This window comes from Passer montanus, unplaced genomic scaffold, assembly GCF_014805655.1.
Source record: "Passer montanus isolate IOZ18808 unplaced genomic scaffold, ASM1480565v1 scaffold11, whole genome shotgun sequence".
NCBI lineage: Eukaryota > Metazoa > Chordata > Aves > Passeriformes > Passeridae > Passer > Passer montanus.
The window spans coordinates 14,671,154-14,699,074 of record NW_024357613.1 but is presented as its reverse complement, the minus strand read 5'-3'; the positions used below and the strand labels follow the sequence as shown (position 1 = coordinate 14,699,074).

General features: G+C 39.5%; 1 protein-coding gene across 1 annotated transcript in view; it reads left to right on the top strand.

The window, feature by feature from the left end:
• Positions 1–27,921, top strand: part of SH3BGRL2 (SH3 domain binding glutamate rich protein like 2) — a 38,298-nt gene that overhangs the window by 4,278 nt on the left and 6,099 nt on the right. The window contains exon 2 of the mRNA XM_039729337.1: positions 16,593–16,778. Coding sequence (XP_039585271.1) covers positions 16,593–16,778 — 186 coding nt within the window. The remainder of the gene's footprint in view (positions 1–16,592; positions 16,779–27,921) is intronic.

Sequence of the window (27,921 nt, the reverse complement as noted above, 5' to 3'; positions counted from 1 at the left end):
GATTTTTTACTAGGAAGCTTGATAAGATGGGTGCAGTTATTGTTAAATTGTTTCTATAGCAAATATTGGTTTTATGAGACTAAAGCTCTCTTTTTGATTAAGCGTATTATGGAGGTCAAATGAGTTGGATTTTTTGTTTCCTGGAATGACTTTAAATCACATTATAAAACTTTGGAATGTCAGAATAATTATGGTCATGTTTGTTTGGTTCACTTGTTTTTGGGTAATGTATTGGAGACGAATACAGTGCTGGCATTCTTAAGGCTAAGCTGGTTTCCAATGGATGATGAATTTCAACTCCACCCTTGTTTGTAAAAAGTCATTGTAACTCAACATTTGTCATAGCACTCCTCAGAAAGATTGTGCTTCTTGTTGGAGTTGTGGAATAAGATAACTTAGAGTATGTCGCTTCTAGAATATCCACCATCTTAACTTTTTTTTTTTGTTTGCCTCTCTTCACCCCAAATGTACAACAGTCAAACTGAACGTCATTTGGTTGAGTCATACAAGTGCCTTTTGAGAAAACAGTATTAGTTATGGTGGTCATTTGGAGGGACTTACAACTTGTTGCATGTGATTTATGCAAGTTCAACTAAAAAAATAATAAGCTTTAAAAATTTTAAATATTATAATGATTTTTTTAATATTTGAATTTCGTAAAATCAGATCAGAGCGGCAGGTAAGCTAGCTTTTCAGAAATGAGACAATAGTCTTTACAGTTGGAAGGGATCCTGCAGTATTTATATGGGAAATAGCACATTTTAAGTGCTTAATCACAGTGTTGTCTACATCTGTCAGCATGCTGAGGATACACCTGTTGGATTGGATCCTCAAAGCCTAATTTATGAATCCCACACGAACATCCTACTGTGTTACTTCACCTGTTCAAGGTGGTGGTGCTTTTGGCTGTGCACCTACAGAGCACTGCTGTAACCACAGCAGTGATAACAAGAAAAAAGCTAGCTGGATCCTTGCTCAGTCACTGGACACATCATGTATCCACATCTTGGACATTAGCAATTACAGTAGGTGCATAGGAGAGATCTGGGGACTTTCTGGATCCAGTCTCTTGACTTCATTCTTCCTCAAGTTTCTTATTATCAGGTCAGGTCACTCATATTCATTTTTGCTGGTTTCTGTCAGTCCTCTTTTGCAGGGTTGTGACAAGGGGAGCCTGAGAACCTCATTCATGACTCTGAATTCTGTGAGGCAGGGAGGTCAGTGTTGAAGGCTTTAGCTGGTTTTCACCTTTCACTGTCTGCATCTAGTTTTCAGGTCTTTATTCCAAATAAGTTTCAACTCTAGTTCTGTTCTTCTGCCTCATTCTTGAAAGAACTGAGTGCGTGTGAACAGCAGTTCAGATCACTAAAGGAATGTGTTCAGGAGGGAGCTGAGTGTGAACCCTAGTCACAAGGATGCCGGTTGAATTTGTGTATGGTATTCAGTACCTAACTGTTGCACCATTCCTGTATGCTCTAGTGCTTTTCAAATATTTACACTTCTTCTTGGCAGATAGATCATGTCAGAAATAATGCTACTTTAAAAACACACTTTGGACTACACAGTGTCATGTGCAGAAAGTTTGTTACTGACCTTTGATTACAATCAGTTGTAATAAAACTTCAAAGGAGGTATTGTTCTGACTGAGGTTATGAAGACTTTTCCCCTTTGTTTTTCTATAGAGTACATGTCCTCAAATGGACGTACTTCACTGATAGTAACCTGTTCTCCTTAATCTTCCACACAGATTGTTAAAGTCTATAAATTATTTTTCCTAATTCTGGTCATAATGCCAGTGATTGCTGGATGTTGCATATAACTGAATTTGATTGTAATAAATAGAATATTGAAGTAAAAGCTAAATTGTATGCAGTTAATTAGTACAAGTTACGTAGAAATGTTCATAAATTGGGAGTTGTGGAAAAATAGCATTTAAGGAAGTTCTTCATTGTATAATATCAGTGTCACTTTTATGTTTATCAATCTGAGTGCAGCTTGAAGATAGAAAATTGTCACTGAGCTGGTAACATAAAGTGTATGTCTTTGCTAGCAAGTACTCTGAGATCAACAGCTTCCTCACCTGCAGCCTCAAGTGTTGGCCCCCAGGGGAGTCTGTCCAAAAGGAAATGCTGCAGTCTTTGTTTTCCTTATACTGTGGAAGCTTGCTAAGAAGAGTAATGAACACAGAAACACAGTACTCCATGGAATCTATTCTGTGTCCAAAAAAGCGTGACCATGTTCATGTATGTCAGTGTTTTTTAACAGCTTAATTTTTAAATAAGTTTTACAGAAGATAGTTAACTTTTCACAAGTCCCTTAAGTTGGCGAATTTTTGTCTTTGTTGAGGTGAGGGTAAATGTAGAGGCGGTGGTAGTGTTTCTTACCTATGACTGTCAATGAAATTGGTCTGCAGATAGCTGCCAAAGCTCAGAAGAGCTTCTGAATTCCTCAGCAGCTGAGATATTGTTTCCATAATCTTCTCTTTTGGGGTTGGTTTGTTGTTTAGTTGGCACCTGTTGGATGGGCCAATGGACTCGAGTGTGTCTCATGTAGATGAGCAAAGGGTGACCTGATTTTTCAAGAAATGACTCAAAGTTGTTGGTGACTGAGCAGAAGCAGTGACTGAGATACAAATATTGTGTAGGCAATTCATTTAACATAGTTTGTCTTATTGCTACAGAACACGGACACAAAACTTCATTTCTTGTCTTATGTGGGCTGTAGACCTCCATCTGTGAAGTATTTTGGGGTGAAATATTTTAATTCTTCTGTTCAAAGCTGTGGCAGTTCTTCCACTTAGGTGTGCTACTTTACTGTAAGATATTTATCACCATTCTGAAGGGGCTGAGTCTAAGGGATGTGGGTATCCTCCTTCTGTGGTCATAAGAGCTACTGTGATGAGGAACCTACTCAAAACAAGTTATTTCTATCTCATTAGTGGGGGAATGTAAAATCAATTTGATTTACATCAGTAAACAAGCTTATTTAGTCTAAATTTAATATTGTACTTCGCTGTAATTGAATTTGGTACCAAGAAAAGGAAGTAACTGTCTTGCTAGCTGATTTCTGAAGAGAAGTTCTTAGGAGATGCAGGTTGTTCAGGGAGCCAAGTGAATAATCAGTGACAGTATGCCCTTCTCTTGCTGCCCATCTGCCTTGGGTAGGACAGAACTTGTCTTCACAGTTAAGAGTTCCAGGATTTGTTATTGTTGGTTTTGCTGTTCTATGCCTGGATAACTAATACCCATCATTCCTACTAGGACAAAATGGGAAAACACAAGGTATTTGTCATTTTACTGCAAGGAATAAACTTGGGGAAGTTAATGCCTGGGAGTGACATTTGCATATGTATCAACTTGTATTTTGTTTGACTATGCTTAGGTAGGTATGTACTTTTGCATGCCCACATATATATGGAGAAATACAAATATCCATATACATATATGTGGATATGGAGATATATATGTATGTTTATGTATACATAATTGAACCTTTGAATCACTGATAGATGCTAATTATCCCTCAGTAAAAATAAACCACTAATTTTAGCATTTCCAGAAGAGAAAGAAAGTCCTGATGGTCCTGATGCCTTTAGGATACTCAAGATATGTCAGCGTCTGTCAGGGCCATGTAAAAAGTGCATGCTCCTTTATTGCAGCTGTGGATGTCTGTCTTCAGTGTAAGATAGAGAGCAGAAATCATGGTGCTTGCTCACCTCTCTCTATTATTCTGTTGTTCCATGTGTCTGGCCTGTACTTGAGAGCTTTATTTATGCACCTTACTTCAGCTAATGAGTTGTTTGCAGAATATCAGAATAGTTATACCTACATAAGATACATACCAGTATGATTGTGCTGCCTAATGGGGACATACAGTGGAACAAAATAGTTCCCTTCCTGTCTAGGAAAAAGGGTGTAAACAATGTTACAAAGATTTTTATCTGACAGCTCTGACAGAGATGGCAGGGGCATCGGAAGACCTTAGTGCTGATAGGTAATATGGGTGTAAACAATGTTACAAAAATTTTTATCTGACAGTGGTGGCAGGGGCATCGGAAGACCTTAGTGCTGATAAGTTCAAAGGTGCTCTCTGCCTGTTTCAGAGCTCTTGGGCTGAACACCTGGCTGTGTTCTGGCCTCCTCCATCACAGCTGTGAGCATTTGCCTTTGTGGGTGCTGAGGTGGCTGAGTGATGCACTGGCCCACGGAGCCCAGTGTCTGCAGCACCAGGCCATGGCTGGTTGTGCCACTGTCACAGGGGTAATGACAACTTATGGCAAGCTTCTGCTTGTGGCAGAGCCCTGGACAGCCACAGTTTCTGGCTTTCTGAATGTCCCATTTCATGGGATTGTTCTGTTGCAAATTTTGCCAGCAGGATTACCCTCAGAGCTTTTGTTTGTGAGAAGAGGCCTGAAACCATGAACCTGTACTTCATATTAAATGCAAATCAAAACATGATTGGGTATGTTCCATTCACACATGCTAACATGCTTTCCCATTGGCTTTTGGATTTTTATGGGCAGAATATTGTTTACCTTCATATGCTGGGAAATAATGGCTTATTGTGATCTCTTTTCACCATTCTGTGTAGCACAGGTCCTCTGAATTCACTGGGTAAGTCCCACTTGAAGCAAGAGAAAGTGACTCAGAAAAAAATTAATCAGAATTTAACAGTGGAAATTCTATTGAAACTTCCACAAGTTTGTTTCGTTTCCTGGCATTTTGGTATGCTGCAGAGGATGATATTGGGTATTATCAGTGCTATTAAAACATTTATGAGTGATTATTTGGAACAATTTAGTCGTAACATTACAAATCAATTAAAGACTGGTTTCTTAATCTGTGTTTTTCAGAGAAAATCAAGTGAGTTTTTGTGTGCCTTCATTTGAAAGGAAGCTTCCTTTGATCTGATGAACAATAGAGCATCAGCAACAGAAACCTGTCATTAAATTGCTGCAGGGTTAGTGAAATTATCAACCCTGTCCAATCTAAAGAAATGCAATTCAAGTATGCTTTAAACCTTTGATCTGGATCTGCATCTCCTAAGGTCAGATAGTCTTTCTGAAACATCTCTAATTGAGTGATCTGATAGGTTTATGTAGAAACAGAGACAGGAGTGGCATTTGAAGGATGTAGATACCATCACATTCTTCAGTAGGAACCAGCTAGGAAGCTAAAATTAGAAAAGAGATACAAAACTAGTTTTTGATCAAAGAAGACAGCTGCTATGAAGGCCCTGATGTGCAAGCAGTCCTTTCCTGCTCATCAAACTGGCTTGCCTGCAGCAAGGTCTGTTTTCTAGGAAAGGTTCCCAGCATCAGGCCCCAGGGAAGTCTGGAAGTCAGTGGGTTTATGCAGCGTGGTGTTCAGCAATACCTTTGGCTATATGGAGGTGACTCCTCTTGACCTTACAGGAGATGTGTCTGCAGTTTTATGGGATAATAATCAGATGGCTGCTGTGTTTGGGGATGCACCTTGTCACTAAGAAATTAGTCTGCAGAAGTATGAACGAAAAGAGAATTTACAGATACGGAGCTGCAAAAACACAAGCTACATGCATATAGTTGCATTTGTTGAAAGAGAAATAATGTTGACATTTATTAATAAGGTTAGGAACCTTGTTCTGCTCAGTTGAGTCAAAGATAATTTTGTTACTGATCTGAATAATAGCAGCGGCAGTCAGCCCTGGTTTAGAAAAATACATCCTCCTAGCCTTACAAAAACATGAGAAAATGTTGTAGTAATACAGTCCAGTTTTATCTGAAATACGACATTTGTCTTGAGCCACAATGAATTTTTCTGCTGCAGTTTCATATAGTACTGAGAAAACCTGTAAATATCTGCAAAAAGGTAGCACAACAAAATCTGGATGACTTGCACTGCTGTTAGTGCTGTTTTTTTGAAGTGCATTGTCAGGGGTGTGTATATCTATAGTTGGCAAAATGACACGTCTGTGCTGTGTGGATAGTAACTGTCAGGAGGAAATAGCAAAAGCACTGACAACTTTATTTCACAAACTTGTGTTTGAAATTCTTGGGAGCGTCTTGGGATCATAGTATCTCTGCTCCTTTAAGGTGAGAGAACAAGTAAATGCAAGCATAGTCCTTCTCAAGGAAAGGCTAGTTGTTTCTTCCAAGTGGTCAAGGGCACTTATCATTCCCCCAGATTCATGGAGGAGGATTTGTACCTGTATGAGAATAATGTGGCTGTGACCTTGTGTTTAGGTAGGAACAGGATTCTGCATTAAACCCAGCATGTCACTGCTGTCTAGACAGTACTGCAGTCCTCAATCTTGCCTTAATGTACCTTAAACCCCCTGCCTTGCTGCCAGGAGACTGCTGCACATGGCATCTTATGGATCCACAGTCTGCATCCCCTGGCTCTGGTTTCAGAAGAAGCTGGAGCAGCACTTGGGTGTACCTGGGTGTTGGGCTAGGGACTGTGAGTGACAAAATATAGAGGGTGCTGCTCGTGGTTATGGCAGGAGATGGCCAGAAGAACTGGTATCTTGAGCTGACAGAACTAAGACCCCACCCAGATGAAACCAGGCTAATTGCTTGTTACGTCTCCTAGTAACACATTGCTAGGTGTTTTTGTCCATTCTGGTAGATAAATATTCCTGTGCCACCGGGTTTTGCTGCTTAAAGCTAATGAGAAGGAACAAACATGACCTACTTTTTTTTAGTGCTGAAAATTTTCTTTTAGATCTCATTTGCAATAAATACAGAAAATACAGCTGGGAATGCTTTATTCATTGTGACAAAACAATGTGACTGATAAATACAGAGAACTAGTTCAAACACTTTCTGTGTTCTGCTGACTCATCTCATCACAAAAAAAAATCAATTCTGTGTTTTCATCTTAAAAGTTCAGGTGGTAAACATGTTACATAATAGGAAATGTGTGTGAATCTCTTGTCTAGGGGGATTTTTGCTTTTAAACTTTTATTTTTTTTCACAGAATTTAGAGTAGAATGGAGTATTTCAGTTGGAAGTAACCTACAGATATCATCTAATACAACTGTTTGACCATATCAGGGCTCACCAGAAGTTATTTAAAGCATGTTATTAATGGCATTGTCTAAATGTGTCTTAAACAATTGCAAGCTAGGAAGCCTGCTCCAGTGTTTGACTACCTGTGAAGAAAGGCTTCCTTATGACAAGTCTGAGCCTCCCCTGACAAAAATATTGCACATCCCATCGCTGGATACCAGGGAGAAGAGATCAGCACCTCCCATTCCACTTTGCCTCCTCTGCAAACTGTAGGGAGCTGTTAAATCACCCCTCAGCCTCCCTTTCTCCAGACTAGACAAGCCCAGGGCCCTCAGGTGCTCCTTACAGGATTTTCTTTCTAGCCCCACCACCAGCTTTGCTGCCTTCCTCTGGATACACTTAAGGACCTTCACATTCTTCCTAGGCTGTGAGGCCCAGAACTGCTCATGGTACTCAGGGTGAGGCAGCACCAAGGCTGGATGTAGTGGCATAATCACCCCTCTGGATCAGCTGGTGATGCTGTGCTTGGTGAACCCAAGGCTGTGCGTTGCCCTCTTGCCTGCCACGGCACACTGCTGAGTATTAGAGCATTTGCTTACTTTCCAAAACCTGCTTATAAAGCTGCCCTTGGTGCTATTTCAGTGAACTTTAATCAATTACCAAATAGTTAATGTTTTAGGAAAACAAAGAAACAAAATGGATTAATCATGCTTTATTTCCCAAAATCGTAATTCTACCAAGCAAGCTGATACACACAACAAAGCAACATCTCTTAATCCCTGCAGATTTTTACCTGTAGCAGTTTTGGAGTCCCATGTGCAAGATACCAAACTATTCCTCACTCTGCTTACTCTGCAGAACTGTGAGACTGACAGATCAACTTTCTGTTCATCTGTGCAGGATTGAGTTTCCAATAGTTTAGACTTGACAGTTCTCCATTACCTTGCTGAACTGGAACTTTGCTGGGGAGCAAAGTATATTCCTCAGAACCAAATAAGAATAAATAAACATGAATAAATGTAATATAGCATAGAGATCAAAGAACAACTTGCATTTAGTTAGTAGGTACTGAAAAGTAGTTGAAATAATAAGGGTTGCAGTTATCATACTTGTATTTATGTGTATGTATTTTGAAAAGGAAGATAGATGTTGCTTGTTGAAAGGGTTCCTTTCGTGATGCAAAATACTTGCTATAAATATGCCACTTTGACAAAAGGGAGTAGTACAAAGAGGAGTTAAATGTAGAATGCCAAACAGGAGATTTAAATTATTCTCTGGCATCTTTGACAGGTTTCTGCTGGAAAAATGCATGAAAATAACACTTTTTTTTAAACCACGCTCTTGAACTACTGAAACATATGGTAAATTGCAAACAAAACCATTTATCTCTTGAAAGAAGTTAGCTGCCAGCTAAGATATGAATTGTTAGACTTTTGAAGCAATAGTCTAGCCCTGCAGGACTAGAACCTCTCCATCAGGAGATGTTCTTGGTAGCTGAGGATATGTTTTACAAATCCCTGAGATCTTCCAAGCTGGTCAAAGTTTCTTCTGTCTCTTGTGCTAGCCACTAAGATCCTCACTTTGTTGAAAAGGAAAAAAAAAGGTCCTAACACATAATTCTAATAATTTTGACTTTTTGGTTCACTGTTGGCTGAGACATTTTTAAAATCAGATGAAGTTATGGGCAAACTCTGGTAACCTGCCCTCTGTTTTAGTTAGAGGTGAAGAACCATTGAAGAACCAACACGCTTTCCCAGTGTCCTCACAAGAAAATACCTATGACTAGGAAAGATCCTGTATCTGTAGCAAAAATACCATTTCAAGCATGCATTTTGTCAAATAGAAATGATTTCAGGATTGTGTAATTCCATAGATTCTTCCTGTGGGTTATAATCTGAATTGGCAGCAGGCTTTGCCAGCTCCCCTACTAGAACAACCAGCTTTGCATCCTGACCTTTAATCTGGCAGTCACCTGCTGCTTTCCAGGCTGGGCAGGGAATCTTCTGGCTATGTTGCTCAATCTGCATGGAGTCCTTTGGCTTTTAGTATGTCTCCCTAATTTGGAGCTGCCTGTACCCTCAGTGAGACTTCCAGGTTCTGGTTCAATTCCTGCTGTGCAGTCTTTAAGTTCCACCTTATTTTAGCCATTTTTTATTTCCACAGCAATGTTTCACACTGATGCAATAGAAGAAAATTCACACCATTAATTGGAAGATCCAGCATCAAAGGCATTCTTATTCTTTTGACGTGGAAGCAATGAGCCAAATGTTGGGGTTTATAGCATCTGTTTTCCTACAGTCCATCAGAGACTTCTGTGTAATGGATTTTCAATGCTGTAAGAACACATTGTTCCTACTGCAAGTAGAAAATTATAGAATCACTTACTTTATTTGTGTACATCGGTGGGAAGTCCTGTTTCCCAAAATACAGAAGAATTCAAAAGAAGTAGATTTGGGTACGACTTCAGAGGCTTTTCCAGCTGCACACATCTCAAAGGCATCCTGTGTGGCACTATCTCTAGGTGGTTTTTCTGTAGGCTGTTGTCTTTTTCCTTTCTTGGTGTTTTCCCTTTTTCTGTTTCTTCCATTTCTGTCTCTCCTTTTCCTTTGTGCTTATTGAAACAATACCTAGTAAACCTGTGAGCAAATTCCCATCATCTCTTGTTTTTAGCAGTGATAGTTGTACCTATACTTGCTAAAGACCCCTTTGTATTTCAGAATGTTACTCTGTTACTTGCACAGAGAGCAATGATTTCAGACAAACTGCCTTAAAAAATAAACTTTTCCCCTCACCTTGTGATAGACATATGTGCATACACAGAAATAGATTTAAATGCATTTATCAGAGTGCAACATCTGGCTAGGAAAATGAGGCTAGCAGGCATTGGGCATAGAGCAGTTCAACTGTCTTTGTAGCTTTATAGAAAATGTTTTCCTTTGCTGACTGCTTGTGATTAAGAATCTCTTAAAAACCAAACCTGTCTCAAATTTTAATTGAAAAGAATCCAGTATTTAAGAAATGCAAAGTTACCATACAAACATTGCACAGAGGCAGAGGGGTGCAGAGTCCTTGGCTAAGCAGTATCTCAGCAGCTCCCAGAGACCTGCAGACGAATTTTACATAGAGCTGAACAGATTGCCCTCCCACTTTAATAGTGTTTCATATTGTGTGTCCTTAATTATGTCTCTGTGTGCAAGCAGAAGGTTGCTGCTAGCAGGAGACCAGGGCAGTGCTGGCTGCAGGTGGCCCCTGTTCACACACTGTTCTGTTCCTCTTCAGGCTGAAAAGTTCTGTGGTTAGTTTTTAGGATATAGAAACATTTATTTTTTTTGAGGATGAAGCATTCAGGTGCTGTTTGGAGGGCTGTTATGAGAAGACAGTGTTTTCCTTCTGTCAGAAGCAATGTGGTATTTGCTACAGTGGAGAGCCACTCACTTTACTTTTGGAAATAGTTATGCAACACTGATTTTTGTTTATTTTTATTTTAAAATTTTCTTCTTTATTAACCATTTTCTCTTCATCACAGCTTCTCATCCTTTTTTTTTTGTATGTACATTGCTGAGTTGTATTTTCCTGTGCCAAGAACAATGAATTAATCATATGAACCTTTGTAAAGTTCTGTCACAGTGCTGCCATTTCACTGCAATAAAAATTGCCAGGGGTCAGTTATGCTCTCCTTTCCTAAGTCAGGCAAAGAAAAGAGAAATTTGGCCGAAAATCTCTGTCACTACATGTCTCAAATGTAAAAGGACCATGAGGATTTGCATTTCAAGCTTATGAATGCATGGGATTGTTTTTTATTGTTTCTTTATGGGAGCAGAAACATAGTGGAAACATAAGAAGAGGATGTTTCAACACAGTTTACAATTCTGTTCCTTTAATGTGTTTAGGGCTTCTATCAGTTTGTTTGTTAGGGCATAGTGTTTCCTTATTATCTGAGAGTATATGTTGAGCCACATCTGTGTGAGAAGTGAAGATAAGTAATCCTCTGCAGTAGCTATATTTCATCTGTGTTTTACACTGCAACAGTCCCTTTGGTTATGTTTGCATGACTTGTAAAAGCAGAGGCTCACATACAATGTTTTCAGTTGTGGGAGTGAGTTGAGCTTGTGTTTATGTAACACAGATGCTGCTTATGCAGTTCATGTTTCAGACACCTGTACCTTTAGCCACGGCTGAGCCATTTTCTTAGGATGCAGTTTTGTTCCTGATATAAATGGATGAGACTGTGGTGCTGACGTTATTGATGCTCCTTCCCTTGTTCCCCTGGTTCCTGCATTATGCTTGTGTGAGGAAAGCTGCAGGAGCTGCTTGGCAGGAGGGAGGAACATTGTGTCATCTCAGTGACAGCCAGCAGTGAGATCTGCTGAGTTGGATCATCAAACTGCACCATAAAGGTGCCCCTGCCAAATGCAACACATTCAGTTTCTGGCTGAGTCAGTGGGTAGATAACATTGCTGATGCAGTTCTGGAGTGGGGAAGGTGTGTGCAAAGAGTAACCAAATTTTAAAAAAAGGAAGAAAATTAGCAGGACCATCTCTGTCTTTAGAGGCACAGGTGTGCCAGGCTGTGCCAGAAGTATTTGAGATGAACTGAGACATGCATTCAATTTTTGTTTTTTAAATGTCAGGCTTCTAAAATGTGCTTGTGGTTTGACAAGCCAGCTTAGAAGATAACCTCACAAGGCTTTGTTCTCGCTCACCATATGTGGTCTGAATATTTTTTGGGATGGGATTTTGTGTTGGAAAGATGGTTATTTGTTCTTGGGAACTGTCTGGAAGGAGTGGACAGTTCAGGCTAGGCTGTCAGTTCCTTCAATTCCAAGAGGATGAGACTGTAAAAGAGTCAGTGCTGCACATCTCAGTCACCAGCCAGTTCATAGAGGGTACCTGCTGTCATTCCCTCCACTTGCACGCAGGAGGACAGAAACCCAGGGAGTGCCCTATCTCCAGAAGGTGGGGGGGTGGAGTCTACAGCACAAAACCAAGCTTCCACATCCACTTTGTGAGAACCAGACACTCAGCAACATTCCTCCTGTTGACACTGTGCGGAAATTTGAAACTGAGAATGGGTCTGCTTTGTCCCATTTATATTAACTGGACTAATGAAAAAAGGCAGAGAAGTTCTCTTCCATCGTGGTACAGTTCCTATTAGTGTTGTGACTGGAATAATCTTGAATACAGTAGAGTAGAAGTAATATTAATTTATCTTGTCTGAGTTAGACAAATCTTGGACTACTGAGATTTTTGCAAGGTATTGAATATCTTGGTTAAAATAGTGTAGAATGACGAGGTGCAGCTGATTTCAGTAATGAAGAGACCACGTGCTATGCTCCTCTGGTTCAGCAGCCATCAGTAGGGAAGTCTTTCTAGGACAGGAGAACTTCTGAAAACAGGCTCAGGAAGCATAGACAGGGCAAAAAAGAAGGAAACTTTTACTTGTTGGAAGTGATGAGAAGCTTCCAGGGAACTTTGGATAGAGGATGTAATCTGATTTTTCTAAACTTCTGCTCCAACCTGGACATGATTTTTAATGGTAGCATCCTCATTTTCTCATGCTGCTACTGAATGAGCAATACGATTTCTCTTGCTGCCAGAGATCAGTGTTCAGCTTAGCTGGGAGATCTGATTTTATTTGTGTGGGAAACAGAAATCTTAGAACAGAACCATTTTTAGTTTGGGCAAAGATATGAAAAGTGAAGTGGCTGAAGTGAGGTGGATTCTGAACAGATGCAAGCAAATATTTCAAGACAGTCAACTGTGGGAACAATTTGCAAAGACCAGCTCACTGTTATTGTCAGTACAGGAATGGAGCTTAGAGGGGAAAAGAAATCTGAAGAAACCCTTTACTCTTAAGAGGAATTAATTCAGGGATGCTGAAAGTCAGAACAGATAATCCCAGTGGTCCCACCTGGACTGGCCTGAGTATGTCTGAAATATTTCTCCAAAGCAGTTTGAAAATGTAGCCTCCTGTTACCTGTTGCAAATCAGCATAAAGAAAGAAAAACTAGGACAGAAGGACAGAATACTTTAGTTACCACAGACTTCCTTTATAAATTGGGTTACTGATTAAGTGATTAGCTCATTTTAGCACTTTTATGTATCATAATGGATATCCTATTTTTGCTGCTTTTTAATCCTAATAAAGATACCATCTCTGAATACAAGGATTAAATTGAGTTGTCTCTGGGGATTTTTTTCCTGTCTTAGTTTTGTGAATAGAAATATAGATTAACACTAAAACCAAACCCAGATAAATGACGTTCAGAAAAGAACTGCCCTCCTAAAAATAGGGGAGGCAAACATTGGACTATAATAGCAGACCATTAATTCCATCTGTTTTCTCACTACATTTACAGATAGATTAGGATCATGTTACATAAAGGTTCCTCTGAACCTTCACAGTGGATGTATATTTTGAAGGTGTATTTTGTAGTGTCTTCTGGTGTGCTGAAAGATATTAAACCCAAAATAAATTGATGCTGAAGTAGTCTGTTTTGTAAGACTACAAACACTTTCCCAAATTGGTGTATGAATAGCTACAAACCAAGTTATTCTTAACGTGGTACCTCTGACAATGAGATTTTTTTTTCCCCAGGTTCCTTTCAGTGTCATCAAATGCAAGAAACCTTGGTAGCATCAAGATACTTTACAGAGAGTATTATCCACCTCTGTAGTTTGTCAGATGAGGATGTGTTTTTCTCCACTGGGCTCCTGACAGGACAGGCTGGTGAGGAGGCAGGGGCTGACGTTGCTCCTTGTGCCGTGCTGCCTCTGCTCCGTGTTTGCCGTGGCCAAACGCTGGCAGCTCTTGGGGCTCCGGGGGAGCCCAGATGAGAGCTGCAGGCAGCACTGAGAGGCTGACGCACTTCTGAGGCACAGATCCAGCTGTAGACAGAGACAAAGGTCCTGTGGTTTTCTTGGGGAACAATCAGCTGGCTTCTGTTGTGACAGATGCTCTGAGCATCCCTCTTAAACAACAAGGCGTAATTTAATAGGATTTTAAATACAACTAATGCTGTTGTTTCAGTTTATAGGCCTGAATCAAATAAATTGGGGAGGAGAAAATGCAAGTTTTTTGGCTTGAAATTTTCAGGCTGTTTTGTTTAGGTTTATGCAGCTGGTACATCCACAGCTGATAACTCCTACAGATGTCATGTGGAGAACTGTGAGGCTTATGGCTAAAAAAACCAAAAACCCCAATTTACTTCACTTCAACATCTTAATTAGTTTTATAAAAATAAAATGAGGCATTAGGAAATTTGTACTTGTGGGAGAATTCTAATGGTGTGAACTGTAAAATGATAGGGATCTGACTAAATCTAAGTTGCTCAGTTTACAGGGAGACAGCAGATGAAAATGGGTCCATGAGGAAACACCTGTACTGGTGCATGTCCTGGCTCTGAGAATGGAGCACTCTGGAACTGTTTGAAGCATGGTTGCTGGCACAGTCACCTTTGGCCAAGGCTAACTTAGTGTCTCACAAGCAGCCCGTGGCCATGATTTAGATGTTGCACCATGCCAGAGATCATTCCCAGTGTGCAGTTTGCAAGCAGCAGCTTTGAGAGGCTGAAGGTTTAATAGCTTTGGCTGGAGGATGCCAATTGGCCTTGGGGCCCGAGGGCTGGCCCAGCCACTCTGGATTTTGCTCACTGCTCTGACCAGTGCAGGGGGGATTTCATGTGAGTTTTGGTAGCACTTCACCATAAGGAAGTGACCTCTCCCACAGATAATTTTAGACATCTCTTTTCTGTTTAACCATGTATGTAATATTTGTATTAAGAGTATCTCTGTCTCTGCCTCTTTTGTGTTCTTTTGCAGCTTCTTGTTGAAAGACAGAGGAAAATGTTCTTGTCTTTCACTCCTACACTTTGAGTTTTTAGGGACGTAGTAAAAAGCGTGTTGCCTTTGGTACCACCGATGATGATGATCCAGTAATTTTGCTGTTGATAATAACGCATTACTTGCATGCAAGTTTAGGAGCTGCCTTCTCCATGAAAATTATTTTTCACATATGCCTAAAAAACTGTACTAGTGTGTGCAAATAAAGGAAAAAGAATAAGACACTGCAACACAAATTTACTGTGCAATCCACTTCTTAAAAAAGACAGCAATTGTTTCAAAGCTTTGTGTTTGTAGTTTCTGGGGATGGCTGCCTTATTTCAAGGAAATAAGAATTCCATCAGTATTACTTCCAAACTTATGTATTTTTGTGATATATTTAGATAGGTAGACTTGGTTGTATGACAGGAGCAACTAGCACATACATTTTGAAAATCCTCTGATTTCCAAATAGTATCTAGGTCGTATGATACCCACAGGCATGATTCATCCACCTGGGCTTTATGCCAGCCAGCAACTGCATGGATATGACACTCCAGGAATACTGTAAAATTATTAAAGCTGAATTTCTTTTTCAAACAACACTGTGATGATAGCTGTAAAAATATGGCACATAATTTATAGTTCCTTTCAGAAAGTATTAATTTCATCAGGTTGATGCAAAAAGTACACAGACTTTAATTTCAAAGGTTGCTGTCTTGATATAAAGTCCTGTTTGAGGCAGAGGTTTACCTGACTGTATCTTCTTGAGGCCCAGCTAGCTCTTAAGGGCTGATATCTTAATATCATAGAATTGTTAAGGTTGGAAAAGACTCTAAGATCATTGGGTCCAACAAATCTTAACTACAATGAGATAAAAACTGCCAGTGTTCTCAGTGTTCTGCCTCTTTGTACGAAGATGATAATCTCTTTGAGGGGCAGAAACCCCATACATTTAATACAAACCTCATGCTTTTTTTTGTGTGTGTGTGTTGGAGGTTTTTTTTTGTGTGTGGGTTTTTTGTTGTTGTTGTTGGGTTTTTGTTTTTTTGTTTTGTTTTGGTTTTGGGGTTTTTTTGTTTTTTGTTTTCTGGGGGTTTTTTTGGTTTTTTTTTCAAAAAAGTTCATTTTCAAGAGATGATGTCATGCTTACTTTCAGGCATGTGTATTATGCTGACAGACATTCTTGACTAAATATTCAACAAGCCTTGCTCAGGAAACTGTTGAGCTGCATTTAAAAAAATGTGTAGGTGTCTAGAGAAACAAAAATGTGTGTAGCTGGGGTGGGTTTTTTTCAGATGTACTGACTTGCTCATCTCAATGAACACTTTCAGGAGTAAATTCTTCTGGGACTTGCCAGGTTATTTACCTTGCATTTTTAGGTGCCTGTATACTTTAAAAATGTACCCCCTAATGTCTTTGAAAACCAACTGCCTCTTTTAACTTCTACTTCTGAAGAGATCCTTACAGTTTGCTTTCTAAAAATATCTTTAGAGGGTAAAGGCTGAAATTACCAAACCTAAATTAAACAGACAGCCTTATACAAGTGAGGTGAAGAAGTATAACCTTTGTCAACATGTAAAGAAACAGCAATGTTTAACTTTTATGAATTTAAAACTGAAAAAAAACCCTCTCCTTCGTCCCTTTGTCTTTCTGAGTTTGTGACTTCCCATACTATGAAAGTGGCATGGGAGAGGAGGAATGTTCTCAGATTTGTAAGCATGTCTGTATTATGGACTTGCTCTGACTCTAGGTTTTTTAATTTTCCTTCTTCCATCTAGATAAAGAAGAGGCAGCAGGATGTGGTGAGGTTTCTAGAAGCCAACCGCATAGAGTTCGAAGAAGTGGATATCACCATGTCAGAGGAGAAGAGACAATGGATGTATAAAAACATTCCTGAGGACAGGCAGCCTGCACAAGGCAATCCACTGCCACCACAGATATTCAGTGATGATCGGTACTGTGGGGTAAGCAGCTGTTATTGTTCTCAATATATTAATATATATATTATATTACGTTATATACAATATATTAGTACACTCAGGTGGCCATTTAAACATGGGACTTGCTGTTGAGCTTTTTCTAGTAGAATCTGAATTAATGGGGCAATAGGATCAGGTAATGATCATACAGGGAAAATTCCGGTCATTTTTCTGTAAATGCTAGGGCTGTCTAGGGGATTCCCTCCAGGAATGTAAAAATCAGAAATGTCACAAGCTTCATGTATGACCTGTTGATGGTAAAGTGCCTGTAAGCTGGGCATTTGTGGTATTCTTGCTGCTTGGGTCTAGTCCAAGCACAAAAAATCAGTAGGAAGTCTGTCTTTGGCACAGTAAATGAGAACACTGGCTAGATTGAGTTTTATTGTTATTGTAATTAAGCTGTTTCTCTGCTGCTGTCACGGTGTAAATTTCATTTATGCTCAGAGCGTCTTTATGCAATCAGAGTGTTTAGGGTAAATGAACACTATTTGCTGTAAATCTGACAACAGGTTGATAGGTGGGCCGTTTTCTTGGTGTAAACTTCTCCATCCACCAGTGCAAGATGAAGCAGTAGCCTTTGATATGTACATCCAAAGTGGTTCTGGCTTAGTCCCTGCTGGATTGAACTGTGCTGCTCAGATCTGTTGAGAACCTGTTGACTGCAGTGCAATTGTTTGCTCAATGCAGGAAGGATATAAAAAGTGATTTAGGATCCTCTGCAACAAAGAGATTGGATATGATGCAGCAGCTAACTGGTTTCTTGAAGCAAAGTATTTTACATCCTTCTCATGTGCTTTGTATTGGCCTTACTTGTTTACCTCAGCAATATAACTCTTATCTTCTTATTTCCAGGTAAGGTAAGTCAATCAAAGAAATGGATCTGGGATGTGGAAGGGATTATTACCCTTGCTTATGGATCAGCCCCTCACAAATAACAACCTTTACATTCTTCTGTGTCATTGTAGTTTGCCTGGGAAACACAACATTTTAGAACTGTTGTTTCTTACCCTTTCAGATTGCTTTTACAGAGTGTTTTAACCTAGTCTTAGAAGTTGCTATTTGGAATTAGCAAGGCAGAAGATGTCATGCAACATGTGAGATGATCTCATTAATCTGTCTGCTGAGCTGATAGCCATTTTGGTTGAGCAGAGTTAATCCTATTACTGGACTTCACTGTCTGCATGAACATCTTTAAAGAGCAAACATGCTTTGAAAGAAACTATATTTTCTAGGATGAAGGAGAAAGTATGTGCAGGATCTCCAACATTAATGAGTTAACCTGCTGCATTAGTTAATGAAGTCCTTAGGTAATAGAGTGGAGGCGAAACATGCAGAAGGCAAAGGAGGTCAGTGCTGGAAGGGGGGATAAAATATTACAATTAGATAAAAGTCAGCAAACCATGCATATCTTGTCTCTGTCATTTCCACATTGACTCTTTTCATGTGTTTATCTTGACATAAATAACTAAAGCATAATCTCTATTAAGTAACTTAAACTGAAAAAATACTGAGTTTTCTGTTAGTTGAGTTAATGAAATTTGTAGCTTATCATTTCTGATTCGTGTCCAGGCAATTTTTAATCCGGTTTTATCTATTAAAAAACTCTGTATGTTTTTCTGCATTCTACAGTCTTATCAGGAGACTTTCTATGTACTTATGCTGTTTTATGCATTGTTGCTGCCAGTTCACTTACTTACAATACAAACTGGTCAGGCCCATTGCTGTTCCTCTAAAGGTATGAGGGCTAGACAGTGCAAAGCAAAATAGGTACACTTTTTATTTTTGTCATGTTATTTCAGTAGAAGTTCATGAGCATCGAGTTTGAGTCCATGACTCGATGTTATGTTCATAGCTGTACTGGTTTTTCTATGTTAGTATTAGCATTAATAGTTTTGGGATATTTTTTCTCACCATTTTCTCCTTAATAAAAAACCTCAGCAATGTGCACAAGGGGTTTATCTAAGACTAGATTTTCCTGGCTAGGACATCACCATTTGAAGTAATCACTTTTCAGGATGTAACTGCAGGCTAGAGGAAGTTTGTCTTTCATGGTTTCAGTAAGTATCCAAAATGAATTTGTGTCAACCAACTGAGCATCTGACAGCTCCTGTAGGAGGGGAGAAAGGTACCAAAAGATGATCAATGTTTACTTGTTCACAGAGTGCCTTGTACCACAGGGGGAGGGTTCTTCTGGTACCAAGAGACAAACTCCGTGTTTTGAAGTGTGAGCAAGACCTTGTAGTTTTTCTGAGTTGATGTAATTGCAGATACAATCATTAATCATTAATTTATCTCTTCCTTTTCTTAGTCTTCTGAGATGCACTCCCAATTTTTCAGTAACAAGTTATGCTAATAGATTTTGAAATAAAGTACTTGGCAGGAACAATTTTTATTTCCTGTGAGCAAGATAAGAGCTGCAAGCACACATGAACACAAATAATTTTACTGATAAGTAAGTGCTACGTTATAGCACCAACAATACGATAATTTACATATTTTCATGACTTTACAGTCTGTTGTTTCATCTTAGTGACATTGCTATAAAATTGTGTGTGAGAACAGAGTCTACCTTTCAGACAAATCAGACACATGATCCTGCTTTTCAAATTTGCAGTAGTGTAAATCTGAAATTAGTATAGTTATCTTGGTCTAGTTAGTGCTATGTAAGAGTGAGGAGATGTTTGTGTCCAGTGCGTGCTTCTGGAGAAAACTCATGCAGTTTGCATAAAGAATAGTAAAGTGGGGTTAATTTGGAGTAGAGGCTTAATCAGATCTGATAGGTTGTTTTGTGCTGTTGGGCCCTGGAATCAGTTTTGTCTTGCCCAGTTTCTTACAGAGCTCATCTTCAGTTAGATTGAGTAGCTCCTGCTATAGCACTTTGACCTACAGCTATGAAATGCCACTCAAATTGTGGATTATATTCATCCAAGAAAATAATCCCATAGTGTCTTTCCCAGCCATTGTTCTCCACAGCAGATGGGCTTTACCCACCTGGCTTGCTTGTGGTACATATTTCTCACTCATGGATAACCTGTTCAGTGACTTCAGTGGTCAGGTTCCTCCCTTGGTGATGAGTCTGTCTCTACATTGCATCTCCTCCTATGTGTCCTGGTGTGTCACAGGCCCACTGGGCTGTGTAAGCTTGTCCTTACATTCCCAATCCAGGTCCACTGCAGCCATTTCAGTTCTGGCAGCCTGGTCTGCCTGTTCCTTGTTTCCATGTTCTTCAGTGACATGGCTCCTTGGGTATGTGAGTGTCTACATAACATCCTTTTAAAAGATTCTCTATCCAGGCAGCAGTGCCCTGCAGCAGCCCAGATATTTAAGCAGAAAGCCAGAAATGCTGGAAAACTCAATGCCTGAAATTAGGCCAGTGCTTCACACCTCCCTCTTCTTGACTTCTCCACAGCTGAGTACACAACTTTTCTTAGACTAGAAGTGACTCCTGGATCTTTTAGAAGACTGGAAATAGCCACTTCCCAGTGGAACTGCACTCTTGTGAAGCTGCAAGTTAGCACTTTGAACAGTGATAGTTTTATATGCAGAAATTTGCCACTGAAGGTGATTGTCTGAAATTTAGGCCAACCGAAATTAAAAGGAAATCTATCTCCAGGTGGGAATTTGAGCCAAAGGGAAAATATTTACATAGCAGGCTGACTCTTTTTTTTTTTTTCCCTTTGAAGCTGTTTGTATGGTTTAGAGTGTTATGGTAATTCCTGATAGAGAGCCTAGTGGGCAGCAGTAGAGACAGAGATATGTGATATTTATTGTTCTCTCCTGAAATGTAATATATGGGTGTCAACTCCAACAAAACAGCAAAGGCATATAGACAAGAAAGAAATGAAATAGGCTTCTGAAAGAGATGCAGTGTTCTTGGGAAACTATTCAGTACACAGACAATTACTGTAGCCCTGATTTCTTTGCCCTGTTATGTATCATTCTGTTCTGGGCTTTTTTAAGATCATGAAAAGATGCATGCATGTTTATTTTTTTTCCTTTTTGATAGGTGTCACATTACAAATAATTAACTGCTCATTGATAAAAGAAAGAAGAAAACTTAATGTGAGGTGGCCTCTAGCCAGTTTTGTTTTCTGCTGTGGTCTGCCATTGGAGAGTTTGTTACTATTCTTGTGCCTACAGGTACAGAGAGCTAGAACTCTGTCTCTAGATACTCAAACGATGTGGCAGAATTCACTTTAGCATGTCTGCTGTAGAGTGTTCACTTTAGGGGCTAGAGGAGTTGTGAGGCTAATTTGGTATCCAGCAAATCTACATTTGATTCTCTGCACCCTTGGAGATGTCTTATCTGATTCACACTTAGTATTTTTTGGGTCCCAGTCTGCTTTTAGAAGAGGGATAATTTTGCTAGATAATGTGAATTGCTCAGAGATCATGCAACATTTGTTAATGGTTAATAATGCTAAAACTTTCTTGACTAGTTATTTTTGCCATCAGAAGTAGAGTTTCCTGTATGGCAAATTTAAGCACTGTGTGAAATTGTTCCTAATTACCTTTTGCAGTTGTATTGCAGCAGTTTTTGGCTCATGGGCACCCACAAACCCTAGGCTGAATGTGACTTGAGGCCAGTGACATGCACTGTTTATCTTCCTGGTTAAGGCTTTGTCTCAAGCAAGGAATACAGAAGGCAGAGCTGGTGTTGGAAAGCAACCCCTGCCTAAGAGTCTTCTTCATGTTGAGAGGATTCTCCTCAGATCATTCACAAGGGCCAGTTACAACTTCCAGACTATGCCTATGCTTTTGCCATCCACTTCTCCATTGCTTTTCTGTATCCTGAGGAAAAGAGTTTTAGTTCTTTGTAATATGTACTTTATAAAGGGAAATGTGGTACCAAAGGCAAAGTCTAGAGTAGCCAGCTTGCCCAGTGTCATGGCTTAAAAAATAGAAGCTCAGCAACTAAGTAAAAATAAAATAATCCAAGATTTTTTTTTTCCTCAGTGAGTCAGGACTCATTTCAGTAATGTGTAGTAGTGTTGCTGTTTACCCTGTAGTGAAGAGAGTACAATCCTGTTGAGCACCACAGTTTTTATTTGGACTAAATAAACTTCATTAATAGCTGTTTCAAAGTGGAGTAGCAGGTATTTTGTAAATGATCCCTTCACATAAAGATGATAGGCATCAAAGACGTCTCTGAAGATACCTTACTCTGTTTGCAGACTTTTTTTTATTTCCTAAATATAATAATGTAGGGTGCTTATGTATTTTAGAACACTTAAAAGGGACTGGTGCAAAATTAGAATTGTTACTTTTACGGGGTATATTAGAAAATACTGCACATTTCTTTTTCATTTTTATATTTATTACACTGATATTCTGCAAAACTTGTCAGCAAGTGTGACATAATTATTAAAAATTTTGTTTGGGATCCTAATTCTCCTTTCCATGGAACAGAAACTTCCTATTGTACCTTGCTTTCTTGAAAAAACAGGTTTTATTATTGAAGATGTTGGACTACTTTAACTAAAGTCTTTTTAAAAGGTAAGTTCTTAAATAGAGGATAAATTATATATGAGTGGCAGTAATACTTTGAAGTCGCATAGTATTGCACAGAATACAGATGAAGCAGTATTTTGGAATAATATCTAGAAAAGGCCATGGCTGTTGTCAGAGAACAGCCAGGATGAAATAAGTAATTCAGTCCACTGCTGTTCCACTTGGGTCCCAGTTAGAATATGTGCATGGAGAGCTACTGTGCAACATTTTGTGTCTTTTAGTCATTACCTCATGTAACAGGCTGACTACCATAGTTAACTCCCTGGTATTTCCATCTCTCCCTTTCTCAATTCCTGTTGTGGTCTGATTTGACAATATTCTTATCCAAACAATTTGTAAAATGACTCAGTGAGCTGGAAGGTGCACAAAAGGTGGAGGTGACAGCTCTTACCATCCATAGTATTTACAGATTCTGACACTAACTGCCCTGATTATTCCCCTTCCCCAGATGGGCACTAGGCACTGGATTTCTTCAGTGCTTGTCTAAGGGAAGTCCTGTTGCATTTGGACTCCCTACATCGGAGGTGAGGGATATCAGTTCTTAGACTGTTGATGTCTGTGTACCCTGGCACCATTGCTGCATGAATGGCAAACATCACATCAGCCTGAGTTTGTCCTGTACTGTCCAAACAATAGAGCTGTGGCTGACATCTGCTCCCTTTTATTAAAGCCTTTGTTTCTGGAAGGCGACAACTAGACAGATTACCAAAATAAACATCTGGCCTTTAGTAGAGGAGTAACAAGTTGCTTTGCAGAGTCAATTTTATAAGCTCTTTAAAAGTCCTGTGCAAAGATCTTATCAGAAGGTTAGGTAATGAAAACTGTCATGTTTAGCTTTTTCTGTTTTGTACAGACAAGATCTGCTTTTATTTGTATGTTTATATAATATTAAAAGAGACTCACATTCTCCAAGGAGAGCTGTGCTGCATTAGAGTTTTCCATTGTAATCCTAATCAGATCAGTAAATGAATGTCATCTGTTCTGGAGAACTGAACTGCCCTTTTCAGGGAGGATGTTAACAGCTCATTCTCAATGGCATACAGTATTAACTCAGTCAGTAGCAAAGTGCTGATTCAATGTGTTTAAATTAGGAGTTCCTCACTATTACTTGAAGGAACAATTGTGTTGCCCCTTTTATAAGAACAGAGAGATTATAATCTTTTGTTAAAAATACTGACAAAGATATACATTTGAGCAGCATGACAATGGAGTAATCAGTAAGTGTTGTCCAGTAATCAATGCACTTAAAAAATTTTTAGGAAAAGCTATGCAAGCTACATTTGGGTGGGTTTCTTGTTTTTCTGCCTCTTGGTGTGGTAAGCTTCTTGGTGTGGTCTGAGATGTTTAACGAGCTCACTCTTGTTGCCAACTAAAAGCAAACAGCAACAAAACCTACTTGCTTGTTTAAAGAAACTTGCTGGAAAAACTTGTATTCACAGTTGCTGTCTTTGAAAGTTCATTAGATGTAATGTTCTTCTAATTTCAGTGCATTAGTGAAGGTAAAATTGCTAACTATAAATCTACTTTGTGTTCATGTTTTACTTTGATCCAATGCCTTCACATTTCTGCTATGTTCCTTGAAGCCCAAATAATTATTTATGCTGATTTGCAGTACTGCCAATTTAAACTTTGGTGTGCAGTAAATAGTTTCTCCCAGCAGTGACAGTGTTTATTTAAACAATCCTGAGTGTACCTGCTTAACAAAATCCTGAGCCAAATTAATTATGGCACTGTCTGTAATTACATCACTACAGTGATCTGGTTTCCGGGAATACATCACACTTAAGGAATACATCACACTTAAGGTCTAGTGATCATCACAGCTGGGATACAGCTAATGCTGTAGCCAGCTTGAGCTTTGTGAACTTGGCCATTGTTGAGAGGAGAACCTACCCTGGAACTCACCCTGGAAGAGGGATTTCTAAAGAGGAGAAAATTCCCAAGGATCAATGGTTTTCCTACTGTAGTAAATTGCCATAAAACCCACATGAAGGCCAGAAGAACCTAAGACATTTGTGTCAGATTTCCTGAATGATTGTGTCAGATTTCCTGAACACTTGTCCAGTGTCTCAAAGCTGGTGTTAGTTTTCTGTAGCATGTGGTCTTTGGGATTACTGTGTAATGTAGACATTAACGAAGTTCTCCTGCCTTTGATTAATCTGGTTTTAAAGAGGTGCAAAACAGCTACAGCATCTTTTATTTCCAGGATAAGCTGCAAAGATTCAAATTTTAGAAACAAAGCTGTGGAAGTGTGAGGCTTGGAGGCTTGGGTTGTTTTGTGTTTTGGTTTCTTTTTTTTCCCTTTACCATCGTACTTAACAGACAACATCACATGGCCTTGCTGGTTATTGGGGGTTGGAGCTAGATGATCTTTGAGGTCCCTTCCAGCCCAAGTAATTTTCTGATTCTATGATATTTTAAAAGTTAGTGTATGATACGCCTTAAGATTAGCATAAATGGCCTTCCATTTGTGAGACTGAAGGTCTATCAAGCCCAGTTTTGTTCCAACAGTGGCCATAAGCCTAGGAAAGACCACAAGCAAGTCAAGATATAAAATGGTTGAGTATTTTCCATGTCTCTAGTTATTTTTCTGAAATAAATGCCACTTTAACATATTTAGTAATTCTTACTACATTTTTCTTTCATGAACTTGATCCTTCTGGTGGAAACCTTTAGCATCTTCAGTATGCTCTGGAAGTGCATTCCATGTGTCTGCTAACACATCTAGTACCAAGCATCCTGCCACCACAGTGAGCTTCACAGCCTTCCTACCCTTTCTCCCCTTACCCTCTGAGGTAACTTTGGTCCTGAAGACCTTTGCAGCCACAGTTTGTCTCTCAGTCCCAGTTTAGAGTCTCTCAGCAGGAGCTGAGAAACCAAACCAGAGCTTTAGGCCACACAAGGCCAACAAGATTTTGCTTGTTTATAGGTGAGCTACAGGCAAGCAGCTCACCCACAGTGGCTTCAGTTTATTTTCAACAAAGCAAGAGCTTATTAGGTCAGCTAATCCACTCCCTAGCAGCTCATTGAGCACATTGAATTCTGTAACTGTTGTGGTGTTAAACAGAGAGGCTGTATCCTGCTCAGATTGCCTGGTGGGTGATGGACCTGCCACCAACTTTAAGGGTGAGGAACCATGCCTAAAGCAGTCAGCTAGTTGTTATCCTGTTGAAAAGCCTTGAAATAGCTTTTTACTTACCTTCTTTATCCTCCTGTCCCTTCTTTATCCCTTTAAACCATCCTGAGATATATTTTTTCTTCCTAACTGGCATTTGTCTTTTTTGGTAACATTTCATATCCTCAATGATGGGATTTACCATCTGTATTTTTGGCTTTTCAACTTCTCCAGAGGGAATGAGCATCTCTGCATTGCTGATGATTCATGTGCACTGTCTCCATGTCCTACTAGTTTTAGTACTCAGTTTTTAGTCAGTTTTGATCAGCTACTGATGCTGCCAGAATTCTGTGTGTCAATAAAGCATGATTAGCAGCTCTGGAAAGCACCAAGTTTCATAATTTTAAATGCTACAGTCAAAATTATATTTGTGCACATAGTTGCCTTTTGAAGTGGGGCAGTGGGAGCCCATTGTCCCATTGACAGTGGAAGCCACTTCCTTGCACAGGGGCAGGACAGCACTGCTCCACTGACCCCAGCAAAGCCACAGCACTTCCTGGGTAGAGCTGCCTGGGACAGTGACAAGAGTAACTTGCTGCTAGTGGTGAAGCATGGTGCAGAAAAAGGGAACTTCTGCCTTGCCAAAACCAGTGAATGGTGGTGTCCCTTCTCTGTGGCAGGCAGAATGTCCACAGAGTTTTTCCAAATGGAACCCCTTAGGCCACCAGTGAATTCAGCTCCTGCCTGGGTATGAAATTCTCATTTTCACTGAGCTTGTGTTGTTTTCCTTCTTCAGCCTCTGCATCTACTGCTGGTAGCAGTGTGATGTCCTTTATTGAGATTAGAATTTTTATGTCCTCACCCATGGATTTAGTGTCTTTACACGTGGCCCAAATCTGCACAGACTTCCTCTCCTTCTAATAGTAAGATCAAAAGCAGGGTGTTTTTGGAGAATCCTTTATCTCATCTGTGTTACAGGAAAAGCCAGGGATGCCCACTTTGAACTCCTACCACTCATGACACAACACTGAGTCATTGAGATCATACTTCTCAATAATCTCTTAAGAAACTACTGTGCTAAAGTGATTTCTTAAAATTGTCCTTAAAAAGGACAATTATGCATTTTTGTAACATTTTTTGTTTCACATTTGAATATTTTGAGATCATAGATTGTAATTGCAGACATCACTAGGAAAATTCTCCTATTTAAAATTTACTTCTACTTTATCTAAAAGCATGATGCTTCTTCTCCCCCACTACACATGAAAGTAAGTGTCAGTAGGATTTAAATATATTTTGCAATGCAGATATTTCCAAACATCAGGGAGATTGCTTCTGGTGGATAATCTCTTGTGGTTCTTAAATATTCAGGTCCTTTTAAAATGAATCAGTCCACTGGGTTTTGTGCTCTTTCAAACATAGACTTGGCTCACCGTTTAACCTTCACGGTTTTTTCAGTAGGTGAATCCAGGTTTGTTAATGAGTAAAAATGTGGAAAAAACCATACTAATCAGGACTTAATAATTCTGAAAGTAAAATCATAAATAGTACTTGAAGACAGCTTTTTATTATTAAGTATTAAATTACTTTACAGAGGTTAGGTTAAACAGATGGTGTTGGTGGATTAGCTGAGTGTCAGTCATTGTCAGAGCCACAAGTGCAGCCTTTCTTCTTATGCCATTATTTTCCATTTCTGAGTCCCTCTCTGCTCTGTTTTTCTTACCAGTTTATTAACAAAGAGTGGAAAAGCTATCTTACAGTAGTGATGCTTCTAGAGCTAATTGAAGTACTGGGATTAAGAATCTTCAGGAGAATACCAGCATTTGAAAATGGTGTTGAGAGATGATGACTCACCTGAACAAACACAGAACCTTCCTTGGACAAACTGTTGAGACAAAGAAGTGTCTGGGGGTTAGTGAAGACTGCCTGTGGTGCTTAGGAGGGAGAATATTCCTGGCAGGGACCCAAAAAGGTCTCTGCCACAACAGCTGCCTGCCTGCTGGTTGGCTGCTGGTTTACAGGGCTGTAATGAGCATCTTCAGGCAATTCAGGCCTGCTCTGATGTTAAAGAAAGGGTCCTTCCCCATGTGGGCTGTACCATCCATGGCTGCCCTACCTTCAGCTCCAGACAGTGTGAGTCACTTGTCGATGGGCCCCATGGAGCCAATGAAGGTTATTTCTCACATGGATCACAGGCTGTCTTCTCGCGTGTTGCTTATATAGCCTGTGTCCCTCACGGGTTTTCAACTGCCTTAGAAGAGTCAGAACAGACCTTTTTAAGGTTTAATATGTCCATGCAGCTTTTGAGGTCTCATTCTGAGAGGTTAAAGGCTTAATAAAACATCCTTCTGCAGAGCTTCAGCATTACTTACTACTCCTATAGGTATTCAGTGATTACATTGTTCCTTTTTAATCCACGGCACTGTTGGGAATCCTTTCAGTAATCTTTCAGCTTACACCATGGTTTAGTTGATTTGCCTGTTTCACTTGGATTTACTTTCT